General features: G+C 41.5%; 1 protein-coding gene and 1 pseudogene across 6 annotated transcripts in view; one reads left to right on the top strand and one right to left on the bottom strand.

The window, feature by feature from the left end:
- SHROOM4 (shroom family member 4) overlaps positions 1–24,717 on the bottom strand; it is a 289,985-nt gene that overhangs the window by 99,387 nt on the left and 165,881 nt on the right. For 5 of the 6 annotated variants that reach the window (XR_004058384.1, XR_004058383.1, XM_030934160.1 and 2 more), the window contains one exon: positions 799–933. Coding sequence is in view for 4 of the 6 variants with exons in the window: in XM_030934160.1 (XP_030790020.1) it covers positions 799–933 (135 nt within the window). In the remaining 2 variants the exon portion in view is untranslated. Of the gene's footprint in view, positions 1–798; positions 934–5,940; positions 6,314–24,717 lie in introns of those variants that run through there. The other variant, XM_010382310.2, reaches the window with a different exon arrangement.
- LOC115898854 lies at positions 12,334–12,431 on the top strand (annotated as a pseudogene).

Consider the following 24,717-nt stretch of genomic DNA (forward strand, 5'->3'; position numbering starts at 1 on the left):
GTTGGCAAGGGAACCTGCTACCCACTCCACCACTATTCTTGCTGAAAGAAACAAAAACAAAAACAAATCCTCACTCAAACAGGAGCCAAGCTCAAGAATGTCAAAGTGTGTTTCTGCGTATTCTTCCACAACAAAACTGCCTCTGCCCTGAGCCCTTGGTTTCCAAATAAAGTCACCAAATCGGGGTAAACTCAACCCTTAGTTTCTCTGAACCTCCAACAGAAATCTCTTCTTGGAAGGAAGCTCTTGTGGAAGGGAAAAGGCAGTGAAGGGCAGCACCTTTGCTGGCTCTCAGCCTAAAGAAAACGTTGTCTGCCTCTTGGGCAACTGTTTCAACAATGGTTATTCAGGGAGGTCCCTATTTTGAAGACTTTGGCTATGTGACAGAGGTAATAAAGACCAGATAAGGGCACCAGTGAGTCGCCATTGATAGAGAAGCAGGCCAGAACTGAGCCCTGGGGTCCTCCTACATTAAGAGACAGAAGAATGAAAGGAATTAGGAAAAGAGATACGGAGAAAGAACAGCTAGTGAATTAGGATGAAAAGCAGGACAGTGTGGTGTCTTGTAAGCCCAGTGAGGTATTTCAAGGAAACGTTGTCCAGAAGGAAAGGGACTAGCCCAAAATCACAGTGAGTTAGCAAGAGACTGAGACTTGAACTCAGGTACTCTGGACTCCCACTTGTTTTTCCGTTATAGTACTTGAGGCTCTAACATCCAACAGGGACTACAGCAGAGGAGGAGTAGTGTCCAAGTTGTCTACCCTCCAGCCTGTCTTGAGGGGAGGGCTCTAGACTCACCTTGTGTTGCAGCCAGAATGCCAGGACAAGCTGAAGGCTTCGGAAGGGAAATGCATGGTGGTGGCTGCTTCAGGGCATCCCTCCAGCAGCTTGGCCACATGCCATGAGTGCGGCCTACTGACAGGGGCGTTCCTCCTACAGCAAGAAAGGGACAGGAAGTGGGCTTAAGGAACCAGAGCTGAAATCACTTCCCAGGCAGCTTCCGCCCCACCCCCTCTTTTCCTTCAGTAAAGTAGAACATCTTGCAAGGAACTGGTGTGGGAATCTTAGTGGCCCTCCTGAGCTCCTACTTCTCAAATCTTCTTCATTCTGGAGATGTGGAATGTCAGCTTAATAGGGCTGCTTTGTTCACAAGAGTATCCTGAGCATGTATCACAGTGCTGGACACATAGTAGGTGTTCAATACATATTTGTTGAATAAATGAGTGCTGCTGCACATCCTCACTTCTCTTTGAGAAAGAAAATCAATCTGGTCAATCTTCCCATTTTTTCTCTGAGAAAGGAATGGGCAAGTGATTGAAAAGTTTGAACAGGTCAAAACTGGGTTGTCAATTCTCCAATTTTTAGCCATTCATTGAATAAGCATTTGTTGTATGTTTACTGTGTGTCCTCTATGGGTAACTCTGGGATTACAGAGATGAATCCAATACAGTCTTTGCCCTCAAGAGCTTACAGATTAATGGGAGAGACAGAGCTGGTTCAAACAAAGCATGGGATAGGTATTGACAGAGTGAAAGATAAGATGGGTACAGAGGTGAGACACCTGAGTTGGTAGGCAAAGTGGTGGCAGGAAGCCCCAACTCCTGTGAGGGAAGATAGAACAAAGTGGCGAATGGCACCATGTTAGGCTGACAGAGGAGACTGACTGCTCAGCAGGTCAGGAGTATATAAAGGGAAATAGGTCTAACGCCACGGCCCTGAATGCAGCCGCAACTTTTGCACTGACTGCCACATACAGGACCCATCCCTGTCCCCTGGCATACTTTGCATGAGCAGTTGCCACCCTTGCAAGTGGGGAAGAGTACTGTGATGGAGTACATGTGGGGCATGGATAATGCCAGGAGATAAAAAGGTGATTGATGGGAGGGAGAATGACAGAAGGAGGGAGAGTAGAGAGAGAATGGAGAGAGATGGTGGAAGGGCCAGGCAAATGATAGAGATAAGAGGGAAAGATGACAGAGGGGAAAATAAATGACAGAAAAAGAGAAAACTCTGAGAAAGATTGTAAAGAAATACATAGTAGAGAGAAATGGATGACAGAGAAAGAGATGAATGGCAGAGTAAAAGAAACATGATAAATAAGTAGATGATACAGAAGTAAATAGATAAATTATTTTTTCATCGATTTATTCATATTTACTGTGCCAGGGTCCAGACTAGGCACTGGTAGTATAGGGTTGAATAGGATAAGGGCCCCTGCCTTCAACAAGCTTGCTATATTGTGAGATAAAGCAGCTCTCTATCTCCCAGGAACATTCATAGTCACACTCAAGCTGGAAGATTCCATCCTAGCTGGAAATGCCCTGCACCCCAGCAGAAGTACAGAAGATCTCAGTAGTACAAGGCTCTAGAGGGCTAAGGCCTAAAAGGATGGTCCTCTGAAGAATGGCCTTGCTGGGGAAAACAAGGATTGAGTGGTAATAGGCCAGACATAGACCAGGAAGTATAGGAGGAAGGACAGGGGAAGCTGTTTGTCAAAGGCCAGGAAGCAGAGCCACAGGTCAGCAACAGTGGCTAAGACTTAAGCAGAGCAAAGCCAGGTGAAACCCCTAGCTTTGTAATCACATTGTTCTACTATTGATTTCAGAGTGCCCAGAGGGGAGGCTGAAGGCACAAAGAGACCTTGGGGGCTATGCTTGCTCTGGAGTCCTACACACAAAGCCACACTGCCAGGAAATCTCTTCAGCTGCTCCTACGTTATCTGATCAACAACTATTTATCAAGCATCTACCAGTAGTAGTACTATGTACCACGGGTATCCACTATGTCCTACGTTTTTAGGCACTGAGGATATAGTGGAAAACAGGGTATCTTTCATATTTCAAGCCTTTTTCCATATTTAGGATTCTTGAGTTCTGAGTTTAAAGTGCGGGCAGTCAGCCTTGGTGCCACCTTCTCCCTAACCATCCAATCCCACACTGAGTTCCATTGAGTCTTTTGTTATGATGTTTCTCTGGCTCTGGTTTGCTCGCTCTCTCTCTCTCTCTCTCTCTCTCTCTCTCTCTCTCTCTCCCTACTCCCCCTCCCCGCCCCCCGCATCCATTTTCACTGTGGCCATTAGACAGAACCACAGCTCTTCTCCCAGAACCCACCACCAGCAGCTCCTGTTCTAGTCCAGGCCCTTTATGCCCCAAATACTGCAGGAGTCTGCCAGCCTATCTCCCTTGTTCTACCTCCAGTCACCACTTTTAGGTCATATCATGTTAAACGCCAACTGAATTGGAGTACTTTCCTATTCAAGAATCTTCAGAATCTTCACTGGCTCCCTATTTCTTACTCTGTCCCACATCAAACGTAAACTAGATCAGAGTTGCAAAGTCTTCAATAAGGTACCTTTACCCATCAGTTCAATCTCTCATGTCTCTGCTCCAATCACACTCTGCAACCAGCTCTGTCCCTTTCTGATTCTGTGCCTTGGCTGTTGATATTCCTGTCGATCTAACGCAGGCTCTGGAGCCAGACCACCTTTGTTTGAATCCCAGCTCTGCCACTCATTAGCTCTGTTGCTTTAGATGGTGACTTCACTTCTCAGAGCCCTAGTTTTCATGGTAGTAAAATGGGGACAATAGTACCAAATGGGGTCGTTGAAAGATCAAATGAGACAATGCAAGTGCTGTGAATCAGGCCTGGCAAGGCCTTGACCAATCATAGTTATGACTATGACTGTTCCCTCTGCCTGGAATGCCCCCTTTCCTTTTGTTAATCTAAATCCTACCTGTTCTTCAAGGCACTGCTCAAGTACCATCTCCTCCAGGAAGCTTGCTCTGGGTAATCTAGCCCTCACATTGGGTCCATAACAATATGATAGCTGATATTGCCCATCATCATTTCATGCGTGTCAGTCTCATCTCACTAACTATGCCAAGCCAGTAGGCAATGGGTGAAAAATGAGTGAGACAGATGTAGGTTCAAATCCCCTCTGTCACTTTAGATGTGTGTATCTGTAAGTTGCTTAACCCATCTGAACTTTAGTTTTCTTATCTGAGAAAAGGAAACAATTCCTATCTGGCTAGGTGACTGTGGGGATTAGAGATAGTATTCTCAAAGCATCTGGGACACAGCCTGATGCACAGCAAGTGGTCAGTAAATAGCAGCTACTATAATAACGGTTATTAGCTCAGACTTGTACTTTTTGACGGCTCAAGAGTACCCACACCTAGGGTACCATCCACTTGCCACACTGTGAAACATACCTCACAAAGACTCTTACTCTTTTTTTTTTTTTTTTTTTTTTTTTTTACGAGTCTCATTCTTGTCGCCAAGCCTGGAGTGCAATGCCATGATCTCGGCTGACTGCAACCTCCATCTCCCTGGTTCAAACAATTCTCCTGCCTCAGCCTCCTGAGTAGCTAGGATTACAGGCATGTGCCACCATGCCCAGCTAATTTTGTATTTTTAGTAGAGACGGGGTTTCACCAGGTTGGCCAGGTTTGTCTCGAACCCCTGACCTCACGTGATCCACCCACTTCAGCCTCCCAAAGTGCTGGGATTACAGGCATGAGCCGCCATGCCTGGTTGACCCCTTACTCTTTCTAGGGTTTCTCCAGGAGTAGGAAACAATCCCAAAGTAGACAGAAGCGGGAAGTGGGGGCTTTTGGGACACAGAGAAAACTAAAAGCTAGAAGAAGAAAAATCCAAACAGAGGGAGCTGGAGCCAGACCTACAGCCTTCTAACCTTAGTTTGGGACAGGAGAATAAACTGTCTATATGGTCTACTATTTGGCCTATTATTAGTCCTGAATAGCCCTAGACTTGAAGTCAGTGCACACTTGCATTCAAATTGTAGTTGTGTTGCCACGGGCAAGTCACTTCTATGAGTTGAAGATTTTTTATCTGCAAAATGGGGAAGATCACCATCTGTTTTTCATGAGTTATGTTTTGGATTAAATGCAGTCCCATGTGTGAAATCAATCAGCATAGTGCCTGACATACTGTATAAACTTAAAGAAAACACACAGCAAAGACCACTTATTGAACACTTGAGATGTGCCAGGCACTAAGCACTTCGCATGCATTAACTGATTTAATCATCTCTCGAACCTTATGTGAAACAGTTATTATTATTGTTATTATTAATAAGACAGGGCCTCTCTGGCTCTGTTGCCCAGGGTGGAGTGCAATGGCACAATCATAGCTCACTGCAACCTCAAACTCCTGGGCATAAATTATCCTTCTGTCTCAGCCTCCTGAGTAGCTAGGACTACAGGCTACAGGTACATGCTGCTGTGTCTGGCTAATTTTTTTTGTATTTTTTGTAGAGATGGGGTTTTCACCATGTTGGCCAGGCTGGTCTTGAACTCCTGGACTCAAGCAATCTTCCTGCCTGAGCCTCCCAAAGTGCTGGGATTACAGGCATGAGCCACCATGTCCAGCGGGTAAAAGTTATTATTATCCCCACTTTACAAATGGAGAACAAGAGACGCATAAAGCTTAAGTAATTTGCCAAGAGCACATAGCTAATAACCAGCAGAACTGGGAATGAAACTCAGATCCTCCAGTTTTTTCCTAGGAGACCACACGACCCCTCCTCTCCAAGGAAGAGTCTGTCTGAAAAAGCCTGTATTCCTGAGGTTTCCCATAGCAATTCCCTCAAGAAGCACTCAGAAAAGGGAGGTCTCATTAGTCCTAGAGCTGAAACCATTCCTTCCATAGGCAGTGGAGAGGGAGAGGAGGAGAAACAAACAGAAAAGTAAGAAAATGCCTATGACCAACCATGCAACTCTAGGCCAAGATGTGAAGGCAATGACCCCAGTGCTTGCCCTTTCTCCTAAGGCTGGCTCAGGCACTATCAATAAGCACACACCTCATCCCATCCTTCATTACTCCAAAATGCTTTTCTTAGGAAGAAAAAGAAAGAAATATTGAAGGAAGAAAGCAAGAGGGGGAAGAGTGGCAGCAGCCATGGCTACTGGCTGTACCTACCATGGAAGTTGCCCAGGGTGGAGAGATGGCTTGGGAGAGAGCGGGGTATCCGGCTAGCTCAGACTCTCGTTGACAAACCCTCCAGCCAGCGTCCTCCCTTAGCTGGGACCCATCTGCCCTCCAGTTAAGACCTTCTGGGGCGAGGGACCATCAGCCCAAGATGCTGAGTGTGATCCAAGGGGCTCAGGCACAGTCAGGTTCCAGTTCTAAGAACAGGAAGGAGTAGTACTGAAGGCAAGGTATGACCATCAGCCTGGGTGGACCTAGATATGGCCACAGCCTTAGGGAACGAAAGCCAGTGTCAAGAGCTGGATAGGAGTGAAGACACTGCTCTAGGAACCAGCCACCCTGGTGGCAAAGGGAAGGATGAAAGGCACTTCCAGCAGCATAAACAGCCCCCCTGCTCCCTACTCCAACCTCCTCTGGGCCCTGGCCCACCCCCTTGGCAGCTCAGAGGCCAATAAGGAAGCTGGGCCCCCAGCCACTGCTAGAACTCAGGAAAGGAGCAAGGAAATGATGTTTGGGAAAGATAAAGCGGGTGTCTAAAAAGAATTTTTAAAAATACACGTAAGTGAGAGAGAAAAATACCCCAGACACATACACTTAAAAGAATTCCTGTGCTTCCTGGACTGAGTTGACCCCACCCAGCCATTTCTGCAGGTCCTCTGGGCCCCAGAAAAGTACAGATAAACCAGGACCAGCAGCCTCCAGGTCCAGAGGAGTAGCACTCCAGCTGATTTTATATAGCTGGGGGCAAGTGACTGAGAGATTTTCCAAGGTGAAGGTCCTGGTGAGATACGAAGGCTCACAAACATTTTGGGATGTATTTACAGGGGTCTGCACTTCCTATGGGGACTTGAGCAGATCCAAAGAAAACCCATTTTCACACCAGAGACTTCAACTCTAGAAAAGGTGCCAATGCTGGAAATGTGGTGTTTGGGGTTAGTATCTCTGGATCTGCCATGAATTCACTCTGACCTCTGGCGACTTACTCCCACTCTCTGGGCTTCTGTTTCCTCCCTGCAAAATAAAACATTGAATTCAATCGTCACAAATGACCCTTCCCGCTCTAGCATGCTATGATATAGTAGTCCTAGGCCCCAAGCTGAGGTTCCAAATGATGCCCTAAGTGATTAGCGTAGTAGCCAGAATCCAGAGCAGCCCTATGTGGATTTGTTGCACCCCCTAAGCCCAGGCTCCGACACCAGGATTTAATTTATCTTGGGGAATTAGAGTCAGGGTTTTCCTTTCATTAACACTCCTAATTCCCTACTCCAGTTTCCCTTGGCCTCTGGCCTCAATTCCAGTAATTTCTGACTCCTGAGAGGGCTTATGCAAACTCCCTTAGGACATGAAGTATGCTAGGGCCTTTCCTCTCTGGGGAAATCATGCCTGGAGGCCCCTTCACCTTTCTTCACTCTGTATCTCACAGGAGAGTCTGGGTTGACTTTTATCAACTATAATGGCCTCATTACAGTTGTAATGTACAACTTTACAGTTGTACAGTTTTATCAACTGTAATGGCCTCATTACAAAGGGGAAAGTTTGGGAGCTTTGAGGAGCATATGGATCTGGCTTACAGTCTTAGCTCTACCACTCACTAGCTGTTTGGCCTTGGGCATGTCACAGAACCTTGGTTTCCTCATCTATAAAACATGACTGGCATGTGACAGGCACTCAATAAATGCTGTTTTTAATATTACCCGTATGCAAAATAATAATGAGCAAGGTACCAGTAGCAATAAGAAAACTGATTTCTTCAATCCAAATGAAGATAAAAGAGAAAGGACTAGTCTAAGAAGGCTCAAACGCCAAACCCAGTACGCTCTGGAACAGCACGTCTCAAACTGTAGTGGGCATACTAATCACCTGGAGATCTTGTTAAAATGCAGATTTTGATTCAGCGAGGCCCAGGTTCTGACTTTCTAAATAAGCTCCAGAGTGATACTGATGCTCCTGGTGTGATAACGACATTTTCAGTGGCAATATACCAGGGCATAATCTGGTCCAAAAAATGCGTCAGGTTAAAATATCTTCTCATTTCATTCCTCAGGCCTGGGTGTCCAGCCTCCCTTGCTCTTCTGGTCACCAAATGTCTTTCTCCTTTTGCTCAGTGACCCAGCCCATGCAAACGCTTGCCTGAAGAAGTTTGCCAATCCCCACTTCCTAACAAAATAAAGAGCAACTGGTTTGTTATCAGTGTGACCCTACCAGTGGCCAGGTGAGGCTGAAGAAATTGTGACTAGAGGTGTAAGCATGTTCATGGGGCTGGCTGAGGTAGGGAGAAAGGGTGTGAAGATTAGAGTTGGGATGTCATCAGATGAGGAGTAGGCAAGTGGGCACAGACAGTGTATACTCAAGAAATCCTTCGTTGAGGGAAGATGAGAGAGAAACTTGAGAGGTTCAGCCAGTTTGGGATTTGGGGAAGAGCTTGGGAGATGTGGTGGAGGGAAAAGGGCATACTCTTCCATTTAGCAGAGCTGAGTTCCAGACAACATGATCAAGTATGACCTCCTATGCTCAGGGGACGGTAAAGATGACTGCTTCTTTTCCAAGTACTCAAGAGACGTGAACTTGGCATGGAGGCACAGGAAGTTGGGCACATGCAGCAGAAAAGCCAGAAGCTGACTCCCAGGAGAAGCCTTATAAAGGTTCTTGTGAGAGGTGAGGGGTGGAGGTGGACCAATTCTGAAAGGAGTCAGTCTCCAGCTGCCCTAGTCAGCTGTCATCCCATATCTTCCGATAGCACCATCTGTCTTTGAGCCTGGCTCCCAGCAGACCCCTGAAGAGATACTTGGGAGAAGATGAGCAGAAAGAGAACCATGGCTCTGCTCTAACGTAAGGGGAAAAAGGAAAATGTGACCCCTGTTGCTTGTGGTTGTGCTCAACCTGAGGCCTGGACCATAGCAGAGTGTGGGTACTTTCCTCTTTTTAAAGTATTTGTATAAATAGAAGCACAAAATAACGTCCTTGATTAGCTCTGTTTATTTTCTGTGGCTCTTCCAGCCTCCCTCCAAACAGCACATTCCACCTGCCCCACACGAAGAAGCCCAAGCTCATTCTGGCAAACTCAGCAGGAAGGGAAGCCCACAGACAAGCCGGGGGACAGAACAATGCATGGCTTGTTTATCTGACAGAAGAGGGGAAAAGCTGCCTGGTCGCCATGGAGGGACACAGAGCTCTGAAGGCCCACCCCCACCCACTGTTGGCTGGGGTCCTTGCAGCCTGGTAATCAGGAAACCCTTCCTTATTATAGACCCAACCAAGGGGGGAAGTGTGTGTGTGTGTGTGTGTGTGTGTGTGTGTGTGTGTGTGTGTGTGTGTGTAATTTGAAAGAGAACTTTCAGGACAATGGCTTTCTCATCAGTCTGGGAAAGCTATAATCTGGGTCATCTGAGAGATGAATACTTTCTGGAGAAGGGGTTTTTGGTACCCAGCTCTGCCTCACCGCCTCCCCTCCTCTCCCCCACTCCTTTGAATAGCCAGTTCAAGTTCTTCCATGTAAATCTGCTGGGTCCCCCTCCACACCCTCCACAGAATCCATCCCTGGCTAAAAAGAAACCCAGAGTAGGGAATAAGAAAAGAAGGGAATGTTCGAGTGGAAATAAAGACTCCCCCCAAATTCTGTGGTGTGTGTCAGGGGTGCTCTTTGTCTTTCTGCATAGGGAGTGATAACTTCATCTGGCTAGGGCATTACATTTGATCCTCTGCTTCCATTTCTCCATTTTCACATTGAAATCTTTAAGACACAGGGGAACACCTCTTTTTCCAAAGAAGGTTGGCAGGAAGTAACCATACAGATGACTCGGGAAAGCTCTTCACATAGCAGCAGGTAGGAAAATGCTTAGTACTTTAGAAATGCAGTACTCAGGATTTTCTTTCGGAAAGGGTTGGAGAGAAATTTCTAGTCTTTATATATATAGTGTGATAAAACATACCAATCATAGACTTGTTTAGCTGACGGAAGAGGGAAAACACTGGTTAATCTTGTTAATGATCCTAAAGGCAAAGAGGTGGATAGTGAATATTTCGAAGCTTCTAGAAGCAAGGGAAGCAAGTCCAGAATCTGAATAATGAAAAGAGGCTTTTTCCCTCTCCCTTCTATGTACAAAAGTTAAGGGTGCAACACCAGAGGGCTAAGGGAGACTTCAGAGGAGCACACAGGGAAAACGGCATCAAGTTCACAGTGCACCATCTGACCCAACAGATAGCCTTAAAGTTTTTGCCATGATGCCCAGTTTCCTAAACCAACACCCAAAGCGATAAAGAAGGTGGAGGATGTTTGTCCTCCAGCTCTGGTTTCTATCAGTAACATTTATAGCATCCCTTGGGAAAGAGGCTGCAGGAATAATACCAGTTTTCCTTTCTTCCTGCTTGAAGCCCATTACCTCTTTCAGTCCAAACTCACTGTTCAACCTACCACTTTTCAGAGGTCTGATGGAATCCATAAAGGTTTTCCCCAGAGTCAAGTCTCAAAGGCCTCAGAACTACTTCTGGCCACTCCCCAAGTCATCTCTACTACTAAAGACACGGAGCCCTAGGACAATAGCCAACAACAGTTAGGACCCCAATAGAAACAAGAACACCCAGTCACTCTGCTTTGATACAACTTGACAACCAGGAGGAGCCAACACCCAGCAGGGCTAGAGCACAGTGAGCAAGGTGGACTGTAGTGGGAGATGATATTGGGGAGGTGCATAGGCCAGATCATGGAGTTTCCAAAGGCTGAAACAGTTTGAATTTTATTCTCAGTGAAATGGGAAATTGTTAGAGGTAGTTAAGCAGAAGACTAACACAACGTAAGTTTTTTAGAGGTTTGACTTGGCTGATGGATTTAGGGGAGTGGGTCAAGAGTAGAAGAGAACCATTTAAAGGGACTATTATAGGTAAGAGATAATGGTGGTTTGTTCTAGGAAAGTAGCAGTCGGGACAAGAACAAGAGATTTGATTAGAGGTATTTTGGAGAGGTAGGGCTGACAGTATTTGCTGATGGGCTGAATATGGAGAATGAAGAAAAAAGAATGAGCTATGACACTCGAGTCACCTGGCATCTGTACCTTCTTAGCACAGTATTCCTTCCCGAAACTGAGTCATTAGTGGCTCTAAAAAGAAAATTGGCAGTCTTCACTATTGTTTTGTCCAAGCATTTACAGAGCTCCTCTATCTACATTTAAAGTGTTTGGAGAGGTACTAGGCAACATGCCAAAATGAAAAAGAAATAATCCCTGTGCTCAAGGAATTTAGTGTGGTAGAGGATGGACAAAAAATACCTAGAAAACCATTAAAAAGGATGGAATGTCAGAGTATCAGAAAGGAAATGCTAACAAAATGAGAGTCAAAAGAAGGAGAGAGCACTGCTGCTTGAATCAAGAACAGCATCACAGAACCTCTGAGCTGATTTTGGAAGAGTCAATACGATCACCACTGAAGATGACTGGGAGAGAGGCCATGCCAGATTTGCATGAACAGAAGTGGGAAGCACAGGAATACCATGAAAGAAGAAAACACAGTTTTTATAGGGCACAGAGGAAGTGAAATTAGAATGATGCAAGAGCATGGTGGACCTTAAGAGTCAAGTTAGAGCCTTTACTTCACATAATCCAATAGGCAAGAGAGAGCCCTTGGAAGTTCCAGAGTAGGAGAGCAATATGGTACAAGCGGTATTATAGGAAAGTTATTATGGTAACCTTGTGTAGGATACATTATGTGGATAGATACTGGAAGCATAGAGAAGTGAGTAGGCTAACGGAATAAGCACAATAAAAGGTAAAATCAGAGCAATGGCAGTGGGGATGGAGCAGAAAGGAAAAATGTGACAGAGAATCAATAGGGTTGCACTACTAATTGCATAAGCAGAGAGAACAGATGGCTGTGAAGCACGTAGAAGGCTGATATCACTAATCTAAATAGCAAAGTCACAGGCAAGAACAAGCTTCAGGAAACATGAGTTTGATTTCAGATATTAGTTTGTTATGCTAGCAAATTCTGTAGGTAGGTGTGCCCAGCGAGCAGCTTAATGTGTGGACTGCAGTGCTAGAAAGAGGTTAGGGCATGGTATGGACATGTGGTCACTATCCAGAGAGGCTGTTGCAGTGGATGTGACTGCCCATGGCTAATGTATGCAAAGGAGACGGGGGATGATAGATCTCTGCAGGTCTACAGTTCAGGGAGAAGAGGAAGAAGGGCTGGTAATAGAGACAAAACAATGAAATGCCATTTTCAATGATATTGGCAATACTTTTTAAAGATAAGTGCTGACAAAGTTGTGGGGAAATAGATATACATTGTTGGGTGGGAATGGAAATAGGTACACACTTGCTAAAGGGAATTTTGGCATATGTTATCAGGAGACTTAAAATGTTCCTACTGTGCTTGCTTTGGCTGACATATACTAAAACTGATGATTTTTATGATACATCTCAATGATACAGAGATTAGCATGGTTCCTGCACAAGGATAATGTGCAAATTTGTGAAATGCTCCATATTTTTACTGCAATTAGTGGTAATGGTTTCACAACCTTGTGAATATACTAAAACCCACTGAATGACACACTTCAAGTAGTAAATTTTATGGTATGTGAATTATATTTAAGAAATTTCATATCCTTTGATCCAGTTTTTCCACTCCTAGGATTTTATTCTAAGAAAGCCATTAAAGATGTACACACTGATTTATGTATTTGAAGTGTCTTCCACTGCAGGGTTATTCATAATGATAAAATTTGGAATATCCTAGCTGTCCCACATTTAGCAAGAGTTAGAACATATTGTGTATTTACATGGAGGAATAATAGTTTGTCACTAAAAACCACGTTTTTGAAGACTACTTAATGATCCTGAAAAAGGCTCACAATATAAAGGTAAATTTAAAAATTGTATACAAACCTGAACATATTACAAGTCCAATTCAAGAAATACATATGCATATATATCCATATTCTTACACAGACATGCACATATTGAAAGGCTGGATATAAATGTACTAATATTGTACCAGTGGGTATTTATCTTTGTGTGGAGGAATTAAGGGTTATTTTTATTTTTCATACTTTTAAATCATGTCTAGATTTTATACACTACACATGTATTACCTTTTCAATAAAAAGAGGTTTCTTTTTTTGAGACAGAGTCTTGCTCTGTTGCCAGACTAAAGTGCAGTGGTGTGATCTTGGCTCACTGCAACCCCCGGCTCCCGGGTTCAAGAGATTCCCCTGCCTCAGCCTCCCGAGTAGCCGGGACTACAGGCACGCATCACCACGCCCAGCTAATTTTTTTTTTTTTTTTTTTTTTTGTATTTTAGTAGAGACAGGGTTTCATCATGTTGGCCAGGATGATCTCCATCTCCTGACCTTATGATCCGCCCACCTTGATCTCCCAAAGTGCTGGGATTATAGGCGTGAGTCACCGCAATCGGTCATAAAAAGAGGTTTCTAAAGAAAAATGTCACCATTCTACATGGACATATCATTTACCCAGGCAACTGTCTGACATATTCTTAAATTAGGAATCTGCAATTATACTTGTGATTCCACTTAACTGTTTCAAAGATATAGATTTTTCCCTCAGGGAAATCAGCTTAGAGTCCACCAACCTAGCAAAATGCTTTTTTTCCACATAATTTTGCTGCTTGGCAGTGGATTCTTTTGTCTTACTACTTTATAAAAATTCCATCTGACAGCTTTTTACCCTTAATATTAGCACTGGGAGCTATTCTTTGCTGTGAGAGCAGACCAGGGCTGGGAGAACCAGGAGTAAGTTTGAGAGGAGGCCAGGCAAAGGAAAAGGGAAGTCAAGTCAAGGTCAGTATCAAGGCCATGCCCAGTGTGTTGGATAAAACAAACAAACAAACAAAAAACACTACTCAGGGTCTTCCTGGCTTTAGTTCTTTTCCAGTTGCCTGATAGACTTGATGGGACACAGTTGGCTAGAGAGGGAACAAAAGTACAAGAAAATTTAGTGGTGGTGCTGGAGGTGTGGCAGCAAGTACCATTTGTAAAGCCGTCTAACTGCTAATATTTTTATGCAACATTTACAGTTCATAAAGAACTTTCATATACACCACTCCATTTCATTATCATAACCTTACTAACTCCACCTCAGAAAAGAAGAAACTCAGGCTTAGGGAGGTGAAATAAATCACATAAGGTTTGAACACAAGTTTTTTGCTTCCAAATTTCTATGTCCCCCCAACCCCCAAATAGTGGTTCTATAAGTTGTACTATAGACCAGCATCAGCATCACCTGAGAACTTGTAGAAAAGAAAAATCTGGGGACCCATCCTCGACCTTTTGAATCAGAAACTCTGGGGGTGGGGCCCAGCAATCTGAGTTTTGTTTTGTTTTGTTTTTATACTTTACGTTCTGGAATACATGGGCAGAACGTGCAGGTTTTTTACATAGGTATACACGTGTCATGGTGGTTTGTTGCACCCATCAACCCATCATCTACATTAGGTATTTCTCCTAATGCTATCCCTCCCCTAGCCCCTCACCCCTGACAGGCCCCAGTGTGTGATATTTCCCTCCCTGTGTCCATGTGTTCTCATTGTTCAACTCCCACTTATGAGTGAGAACATGTGGTGTTTGGTTTTCTGTTCCTGTGTTAGTTTGCCTAGAATGATGGTTTCCAGCTTCACCCATGTCCCTGAAAAGGACATGAACTCATCCGTTTTTATGGCTGCATAGTATTCCATGGTGTATATGTGCCACATTTTCTTTATCCAGTCTATCATTGATGGGCACTTGGGTTGGTTCCAAGTCTTTGCTATTGTGAATAGTGCTACGATAAACATATGTGCACATGTGTCTTTATAGTAGAATGATTTATAATCCTTTGGGTATATACCCAGTAATGGGATTGCTAGGTCAAATGGTATTTCTAGTTCTAGATCCTTGAGGAATCGCCACACTGTCTTCCACAATGGTTGAACTAATTTACATTCCCAACAACAGCGTAAAAGTGTTCCTATTTCTCCAAATCCTTTCCAGCATCTGTTGTTTCCTGACTTTTTAATGATTGCCATTCTAACTTGCATGAGATGGTATCTCATTGTGGTTTTGATTTGCATTTCTCTAATGGCCAGTGATGATAAGCTTTTTTTCATGCTTGTTGGCCACATAAATATCTTCTTTTGAGAAATGTCTGTTCATATCCTTCACCCACTTTTTAATGGGGTTTTTTTTTTCTTTTAAATTTGTTTAAGTTCCTTGTAGATTCTGGATATTAGCCCTTTGTCAGATGGATAGATTGCAAAAATTTTCTCCCATTCTGTAGGTTGCCTGTTCACTCTGATGATAGTTTCTTTTGCTGTGCAGAAGCTCTTTAGTTTAATTAGATCCTGTTTGTCAATTTTGGCTTTTGTTTCCATTGCTTTTGGTGTTTTAGTCATGAAGTCTTTGCCCATGGCTATGTCCTGAATGGTATTGCCTAGGTTTTCTTCTAGGGTTTTATGGTTTTAGGTCTTACATTTAAGTCTTTAATTCATCTTAATTTTTGTATAAGGTGTAAGGAAGGGGTCCAGTTTCAGTTTTCTGCATATGGCTAGCCAGTTTTCCCAACACTATTTATTAAATAGGGAATCCTTTTTCCATTGCTTGTTTTTGTCAGGTTTGTCAAAGATCTGATGGTTGTAGATGTGTGGCATTACTTCTGAGACCTTAGTTCTATTCCATTGGTCTATATATCTGTTTTGGTACCAGTATCATGCTGTTTTGGTTACTGTAGCCTTGTAATATAGTTTGAAGTCAGGTAGTGTGATGCCTCCAGGTTTGTTCTTTTGGCTTAGGATTGTCTTGGCTATCTGGGCTCTTTTTTGTTTCCACATGAAATTTAAAGTACTTTTTTCTAATTCTGTGAAGAAAGTCAATGGTAACTTGATGGGGAAAGCAATCAATCTATAAATTACCTTAGGCTGTATGGCCATTTTCACGATATTGATTTTTCCTATCCATGAACATGGAATGTTTTTCCATCTGCTTGTGTCCTCTCTTATTTCCTTGAGCGGTGTAGTTCTCCTTGAGGTCCTTCGCATCCCTTGTAAGTTGTATTCCTAGGTATTTTAATCTCTTTGTAGCAATTGTGAATGGGAGGTCACTCATGATTTTGCTCTGTTTGTCTATTATTAGTATATAGGAATGCCTGTGATTTTTGCACATTGATTTTGTATCCTGAGACTTTGCTGAAGTTGCTTATCAGCTTACAGAGATTTTGGGCTGAGATGATGGGGTTTCCTAAATATACAATCATGTCATCAGCAAACAGAGACAATTTGACTTCCTCTCTTTCTATTTGAATACCCTTTATTTCTTTCTCTTGCCTGATTGCCCTAGCCAGAACTTCCAATACTATGTCGAATAGGAGGGGTGAGAGAGACCATCCTTGTCTTGTGCCGGTTTTCAAAGGGAATGTTTCCAGCTTTTTCCATTCAGTATGATGTTGGCTGTGGGTCTGTCATAAACAGCTCTTATTATTTTGAGATACGTTTCATCAATACCTAGTTTATTGAGTTTTTAACATGAAGGGGTGTTGAGTTTTATCGAAGGCCTTTTCTGCATCTATTGAGATAATCATGTGTTTTTTGTCATTGGTTCTGTTTATGTGATGGATTACATTTATTGATTTACGTATGCTGAGTCAGCCTTGCATGCCAGGGATGAAGCCGACTTGATCGTGGTGGATCCTCTTGATGATTCTAATGCACGCTCATAAGTTTGAGAACCATTACTGTACCATACGTTTTAAAACAGATTTTCAGGTGACTTCTTCTAAATACTGGCTGCTGCTATTTTGGCTCTTGCGGGGTGCTGCTTTCCAAGGTAGGCTGGAAACCTACCTTTAGCTGTCAGTGCTATGTGTATAATAGAGGGCAGCTGCTTAAAAAGCATGTAGGTTCCAGGGACAGGAATGTTCTTCTTTAGGGTGAGGAAGCTCCCAGGACCAAGAGGGCAATTCTTGAATCACAGCTGCCTTTGTCAGGGAAAGATAAATGCTGGTGAGCAGTTGCCATATATGTACTTCCCTGGTAAGCCTCTTTTCATTAAGGCTTTTGTATGGTTCCACAATGTTTCACATAAGCCCTTGGGAAATCTCTCTTTCTGAGGTATTTATATTCACAAACCTCGAGTTCATCAAGCTGTTCACTTCATTTTCTATACCTTTATTAAGGTTTAGTTGACAAATAAAATTGTACATATTTATAATACACATTTTTTCATATATGTAAACATTGTGAAATGATTAAATAAAGCTAATTTACATATCCATAGCCTCACATACTTATCATTTTTTTGTGGTGAGAACATTTAAGATCTACTCTCTTAGCAATTTAAGTATACAATACATTATTATTAACTACAGTCACTATTCTGTATATTAGATTTCCAGAACGTACTCCTCTTGTTCAACTGAAGCTTTGTATCCTTTGATCAACAGCTCATTTCCTGCCCCACCCCTCCATCACTGGTGACCACCATTCTACTCTCTGCTTCTATGAGTTTGACGTTTTATTATTATCATTATTATTTTTAATATAATTTCAACTTCTATGTTAGATTCAGAGGGTGCATGTGCAGGTTTGTTACATGGGTATATTGTGTGATTCTAAAGTTTGGGGTATGAATGATCCTATCACCTGGGTACTAACCACAGTACCCAATAGCTTTCCAGTCCTTGTCCCCCTCTGTCCTTCCCTCCCCTATCTAGTAGGCCCCAGTGTCCATTGTTGCCATCTTTATGTCCATGAGTACCCACTGTTCTTACTTATAAGTGGGAGTTAAACATGTGGTATTTGGCTTTCTGTTCCTGCATTAATTTGCTTAGGATAATGACCTCCAGCTATATCTATGTTGCTGTAAAGGACATTATTTAGTTCTTTTTTATGGCTGCATAGTATTCCATGGTGTATATATACCACATTTTATTTATCCAGTTCACCACTGATGGGTACCTAGGTTGATTCCATGTCTTTGCTATTGTGAATAGTGCTGCAATGAACAAACAAGTGCAGGCATCTTTTTTGGTAGAACTATTTATTTTCTTTTGTATATATACCAAGTAATGGGATTGCTGGGTCAGAGTTCAGCTTTTTTACATTTCACATATGAGATCATGTGGTATTTGTCTTTCCATGCCTGCTTTATTTCCTTAGCATAATGCCCTCCAGTATCATACACATACATGTTGTACAAATGCAGGATTTCCTTATTTTTTATGGCTGAATAGTATTTCATTGTATATATGTATGTGAGTGTGTATATATTTATTTCACACACACGCACACACACATATATATATATACACACATATATATAACATTTTCTTTATTCAGTCATTTGTTGTTGGACACTTAGATTTATTCCATATCTTGGTTATTGTGAATAGTACTGTAATAAACATGGGAGTGCAAATATCTCTTTAACATACTGATTTCATTTGCTTTAGATATATACCCAGAAGTGGGACTGCTGGATTAAATTATAGTTCTATTTTTAGCTTTTTGAGAAACCCTCATACTGTTTTCCATAATGGCTATACTCATTTACATTTCTACCAATAGTGTATAAGGGTTCCTTTTTCTTCACACCCTCACCAACAGTTGTCTTTTTGATAATAGACAGTCTAACAGATGTGAGGTGATATGTCATTGTGGTTTTGATTTGCATTTCACTGATGATTAGTGATGTTGAACATTTTTTAAATATACCTGTTGACCATTTACATATCTTCTTTTGAGCAATGTCTCTTTAGATCTTTGGCCCATTTTTTAATCAAGTTATTTGTTTTCTTACTATTGACTTGTTTGATTTCCTTATATGTTTTGGATATTCCTTATCAAATATGATTTGCAAATATTTACTCCAATCTTGTAGGTTGTCTCTTTACTCTGTGGATTGTTTCTTTGGCTGTACAGAAGCTTTTTAATTTGATGCAATCCAACCTATTTTTGCTTTTGTTGCCTGTGCTTTTAGGGCCATAGCCAAAAATCTTTGCCAAAGCCAAATGTCAAAAAGTTTTTCCATATGTTTTCTTGTAGTAGTTTTAGAGTTTAAGGTCTTATGTTTAAGTCTTTAATCAATTTTGAATTGGTTTTTATATACGGTGTAGGATAAGAGTCCAATTTCATTCTACATGTGAATATCCAGTTTTCACAACACCATTTATTGAAGAGACTGTGCTTTCCTCATTATGCGTTCTTGACACTTTTGTTAAAGATCAGTTGGCTGTAAATGTGTGGATTTATTTTTGGGCTCTCTCTTCTGTTCCATTGAACTGTATTTCCGTTTTTATGCCAGTACCATACTGCTTTGATTACTATAGTTTTATAGTATATTTGTGATCAGGTAGTATGATGCCTCCAGCTTTTTTTTTTCCTCAAGATTTCATTAGCTATTTGGAGTCTTTTGTGGTTCCTTACAAATTTTAGAATTTTTTATTCCTGTGAAAAAATGTAGTTGGAATTTTGATAGAGATTGCATTCAATCTGTAGATTGTTTTCGGCAGTATGGACATTTTAATGATAGTAATTCTTCCAACCCATGAGCATGGAATATCTTTTCCTGCCCCACCCCATAAGACATAAATAAGACAATACTTATGTCTTATTTATTGTGTCCTCTTTAATTTATTTCATCAATATTTTACAGTTTTTAGTATACAGATTTTTATCTTATTGATTACATTTATTCCTAAGTATTTTAGATTTATTTTGATGCTATTGTAAATGGGATAGTTTTTAAAATTTCTTTCTAAGTTTGTTGTTGGTGTATAGAAACGTTATTGATTTTTACAGGGTAATTTTGTATCCTGCAACTTTACTGAATTCTTTTATTATTTCTAAGAGCCTTTTGGTGAAGTTCTAGGGTTTTCTGTATAAGATCATGTCACCTACAAATAAAGACAGTTTAACTTCTTCCTTTTCAATTGATATGGCTTTTATTTCTTTTTCTTACCTAATTGCTCTGGTAGGACTTTCAGTACTATGTTGAGTAGAAGTGGGGAAAATGGGCACCCTTGTCTTGTTCCTATTTTTAAGGAAAAGCTTTCAGCGTTCCACCATGGAATATAATGTTAGCTGTGGGCTTCTCATATATAGCTTTATTGTGTTGAGGCACATTCCTTCTACACCTAATTTTTGAACAGTTTTTTTTTTTAACATGAAAGCATGTTGCACTTTGTGAAATTCTTTTTTTGTATCTATTGAGATGATCATATGACTTTTATCCTTCTGCTAATGTGGTATATCACATTTATTGGTTTGTGTATGTTGAACTATCTTTGCAGTAAGGAAATGAGGAAATTCAGTGGGGAGTGGGTTCGGGAAGGTGGGGGTAGGTGAATCTATGTTCCTGAGAAGGAAAATAATATAGCATTATGGTATGTTTACAATGTTCTCCTGAGGTGTAGAGGACTCATTTTTCATTGTATATGCCTTCTGCAAGTATTGCTTTGAAGAAAAAAAAAAAAAAGAAACACTTAAAAATTAACTTTTACAAACCAAACTAATTCTTTTTTGCTATAGTTTAAATATGTATGTCTTTTCAGCATTCATATTGGGACAAGTTGATGGTATTAAGAGATAAGGCCCTTGGGAGGGGATTAGGCATTGAGGGCTCTGCCCTCAGGGATAGTATTAGTGCCCTTATAAAAGGGTTTGAGGAAGAGTTTGCCTCTTTTGCCCTTCTACTTCTTCTGCTATGTGAGGACACAGCATTTTTCCCCTTTGCTCTCCCCTCCATGTGAGGACACAGCAACAAGGCACCACCTTTGAAGCAGAGAATAGCCCTCACTGGATATTGAATCTGCTGGTGCCTTGGTCTTGATTTCCCAGCCTCTAGAACTGTGAGAAACAAATTTCTGTTCTTTACAAATTACCCACTCTAAGGTATTTTGTTGTAGTAGCATAAATGAACTAAGATACCTTCCCACTCTTCTGCTGGTGCTGGTGACAGCCTGAATCATTTACTAAGGTGATAAATCTGGTAGACACTCTGGACTCCCTCCTCTTATTTACCCCTTACACATCTGTCTAATCAGGCACCAAGACTTATTGATTCTACCTCCTAGCCTAGATAATTCTCAAATCTGCCCCTCCACTCTATCCCTGAATCACTTTAACTATAGCATTCATTTTCTAACTGGTTGACCTGCCTCTTTTCTCCCTGCAAAATGCAAATGAATACATCTTTTCAAATCGCAAATCTGGTCTTGCCACTCTCATGCTTAAAATTCTTCACTGGCTTCCTAGTACTTATGGGAAAAGTCCAAATTCATTAGCATGGCAGCCTAGACCTTCCTTGTTCTTAACCACTAGTCTAACCTCCCTCCTCTACAGGTACAGGTAGAGGGATAGGAAGGGAACATGATGAACCGGAAATTGACAATAAAAGGGAAAGCCTCCCAGAAATCCTTTGTAACCAAGAAGAGTGCTGAGGGCCAGAAGAGAACTTAGGACAAAGAAAAACCATGAATTAGCCATGGGGGAGATCTGGAGGAGCAATCTGCAGGATACTGCATCCATGTTGGGGAGCAGAGGAGTCCATAAGGAATGTGAATGCACAGCACTCAGGCAGGAGTGCTTTGATGCTGGGGACATTTCCTGTGGAACACTGAAGGACCATGAAACCTTAGGTATTCTGACATAATACATAATGTCTACTAATAGTCTGCATCCAGGGGGAAATCCAAATTGAGATCTGGTTGTCAAGGAAAGGTATAAATTGACCCAGATGAAAGGTACTTCTAGAGAAGGAATATTGATAGCATATTAAAATCATGGAAATGAAAGGGGAACAATGGTGTCTTGAGGGTAGGATATATGAGGAGGAGAAGTGGTGAACAGTAAGGCCAGAGAGGCAAACTGGGCCAGAACATGGAAAATGGTAAAATCAGATTCACATTTTGGAAAGTTGTGTCCACTGGCATTTTGTAGGGAGAAAAGATGCAGGTGGATCAGATAGGAAATGAGCACTATACTCCAAGTGATGTATAATTCAGGGATAGAGTAGAGGGGCAAGTTTGAGAAATGTCTGGTCTAGAGGTAAAATTAGTTAGTCTTGGTAGCTGAGACAGATGTGAGGGATAAATAAGAGGGAGTATAGAGTGTCTATCAGATTTTTCACTCTAGTTTGTGATTCAGCCTGTCACTAGCATCAGCAGAAGAGCAGGGAGGAGAATTAGTTCAGTTTTAGAAAAACTGCAGATTTTTAAGTATTTTTAAATTATTTAAAGCAATACTTGCAGAAGGCAAACCATTCAAATAGTACAAAGTCATATACAATGAAAAAGGAGTGCCCCATACTCCAAGGGAACCCACTTTTAACAGTTTGTTTATCCCTGAGCAGCAATATAGCAGAGTGTGAAGAACATAAGCTCTAGAATAAGACTGTCTGGATTTGAGTCTACCATTTCCAGCTGTATGTCCTTGGGCTAGTTATTTAACCTCTCTGCCTCACTTACATTATCTCTAAAATGGGAATTATAATAATGGGACACAGAAAAGGCAAATTAAAATACTGCTTGGAATCTTGCCGTTGGTGCTTAACAATATATATTGGAGATAATTCCGTATCCACATACACTTTTCTTAAATAAATTTTAAATAACTGAATAGTATTTTACCAAGTGATTGTTTTTATAGTTTATTTAGCCTTTACTCAAGTAATGAACATGAAGCTGTTTTTGCTAATACAAATAATGTTGTGATTAATACCTTTTTACATGTCTTCACACACATACATGATTATATATTTTATAGAAAGTCCTACAAGTGGAACTATGGGTCAAAAAGTATATAAATGTTTAATTGTGATAAAATATACTAAGATCCAAAGAGGTTATGCTAATTTACACTTCCAACAATGTATTAGAGCAGTGCTTTACAAACTTTCATATGCCTACAAGTCACCTGGGGATCTGATTAAAAGGCAGATTCTGATTTAGTAGATCTGAGATGGAGCTGAATTTCTAAAAAGTTCTCAGTTGATGCAGATGCTGCTGATCCAAGGACCACACTTTAAGTAGCAAGGTATAAGAGCACACGTATTTCTCCACATGCTTGCCCCCCCCCCAAAAAAATGTATATTAAACGCTCTGATTTTTCCAATTCTGATAGGTGAAAGTTATGTCTCGTTGCGTAAATTAATCTATACTGCTTTAATTAAGTGTTGAGTGTCTCTCTCTCTCTCTCTCTCTCTCTCTCTCTCTCTCTCTCTCTCTCTCTCTTTCTCTCTCTCTCCTCTCTCTTTCCATCTCTCCCTCTCTTTCCCTGAGTTAGGGTCTTGCACTGTTGCCCAGGCTGGAGTGCAAGGGTGTGATCACAGCTCACTGCAACCTTAAACTCTGGCTCAAGTGATGCTCTCTCCTCAGCCTTCTCTGAGTAGCTGGGACTATAGGGCGTGCACCACCATGCCTGGCTAATTTTTAGACTTTTTGTCAAGACAGGGTCTCACTATGTTTCTCAGGCTTGTCTTGAACTCCTGGCCACAAGCAATCCTCCTGCCTTGGCTACCCCAAATGTTGGGATTACAGGCATGAGACCCTGTGCCAACATAGTATCTTTTCATTTGTTTTTATAAGCCCACTTTCTTTTGGTCTGAACTGCCTGTTCAGGTTCTTTTTTCCTTTTTGAATGGTTTGTTGGCATTTTCCCATTATTCTCAAGAGCTCTTTATATATTATATATTAAGGGAGCCAGCCTCTTGCCATATCAGATGCAAAACCTTTTCCCCAGTTTTTTTCTTTGGATTTTATTTTTGTATTTTTCTGGTGCTTTAAATTTTAACTTTTGTGTTGTCAGATTTAACAGTTTTCTCTTTTATGGCTTCCAGGTTTTTTTTTTTTTTTTTTTTTTTTGGTTGTTTTTTGTTTTTGTTTGAGACAGGGTCTCATTCTATCGCCCAGGCTGCAGTGCAATGGTGCGATCTCCACTCACTGCCACCTCTACCTCCCGGATTCAAGTGATTCTCATGCCTCAATCTCCCAAGTAGCTGGGATTACAGGCATGCACCACCACACCTGGCTAATTTTTGTATTTTTTGTAGGGACGTGGTTTTGCCATGTTGCCCAGGCTGGTCTCAAACTCCTGAGCTCAGGTAATCTGCCTACCTTGGCCTCCCAAAGTGCTGGGAATACAGGCATGAGCCACCACACCTGGCCGGCTCCCAGGTTTTGTGTTTTGTTTAGAAAGACTTTTCATATTTAAAGATAAAATAATATACTAAAAGTTATATACTAAACAATGTCTTTGAATCATTATGGTTAGACTTCATTAGGGTTTACTGATCAGTCTATTCATGTGCTAGTGCCAAAGTATTTTAATTACTGTAATTTTATAATATGCTTTAACAGGACTAGCTGCTTTGTCTTTTATTCCTCTTTTATTCAGACCTTTCTTGACTAATCTTACATATGTACTTCAGAATCAGTTTGGGCATGTTGGATTGTAGTGTGTCTGGAGGACAACTCTGTGTGTAGAACTCTAACGTGCAGTTGAAAATGATCATCTGGAATCTGGGCATGTGGTCTTCCCTAGATATAGAAATCTGGGAGTCATCAGTGGTACCTGAAGCCCCTCGATAAAAGTTCATAGAATAAGAAAATGAGGCTGAGATAGAACTCTAGGTTAGTGGTTCTCAAAATTCAGTTCCCACACCAGCAGCATCAGCATTATCTGAGAACTTCTTGAGCTCCTACAAGATCAGAAACTCTGGAGAGAGGGGAGGAGCAGTATGTTCTTTCATATAAACTCTCCAGGGGAATTTAATGTACATTCAAGTTTGAG

This window comes from Rhinopithecus roxellana, chromosome 7, assembly GCF_007565055.1.
Source record: "Rhinopithecus roxellana isolate Shanxi Qingling chromosome 7, ASM756505v1, whole genome shotgun sequence".
In the NCBI taxonomy this organism is placed as follows: Eukaryota; Metazoa; Chordata; class Mammalia; order Primates; family Cercopithecidae; genus Rhinopithecus; species Rhinopithecus roxellana.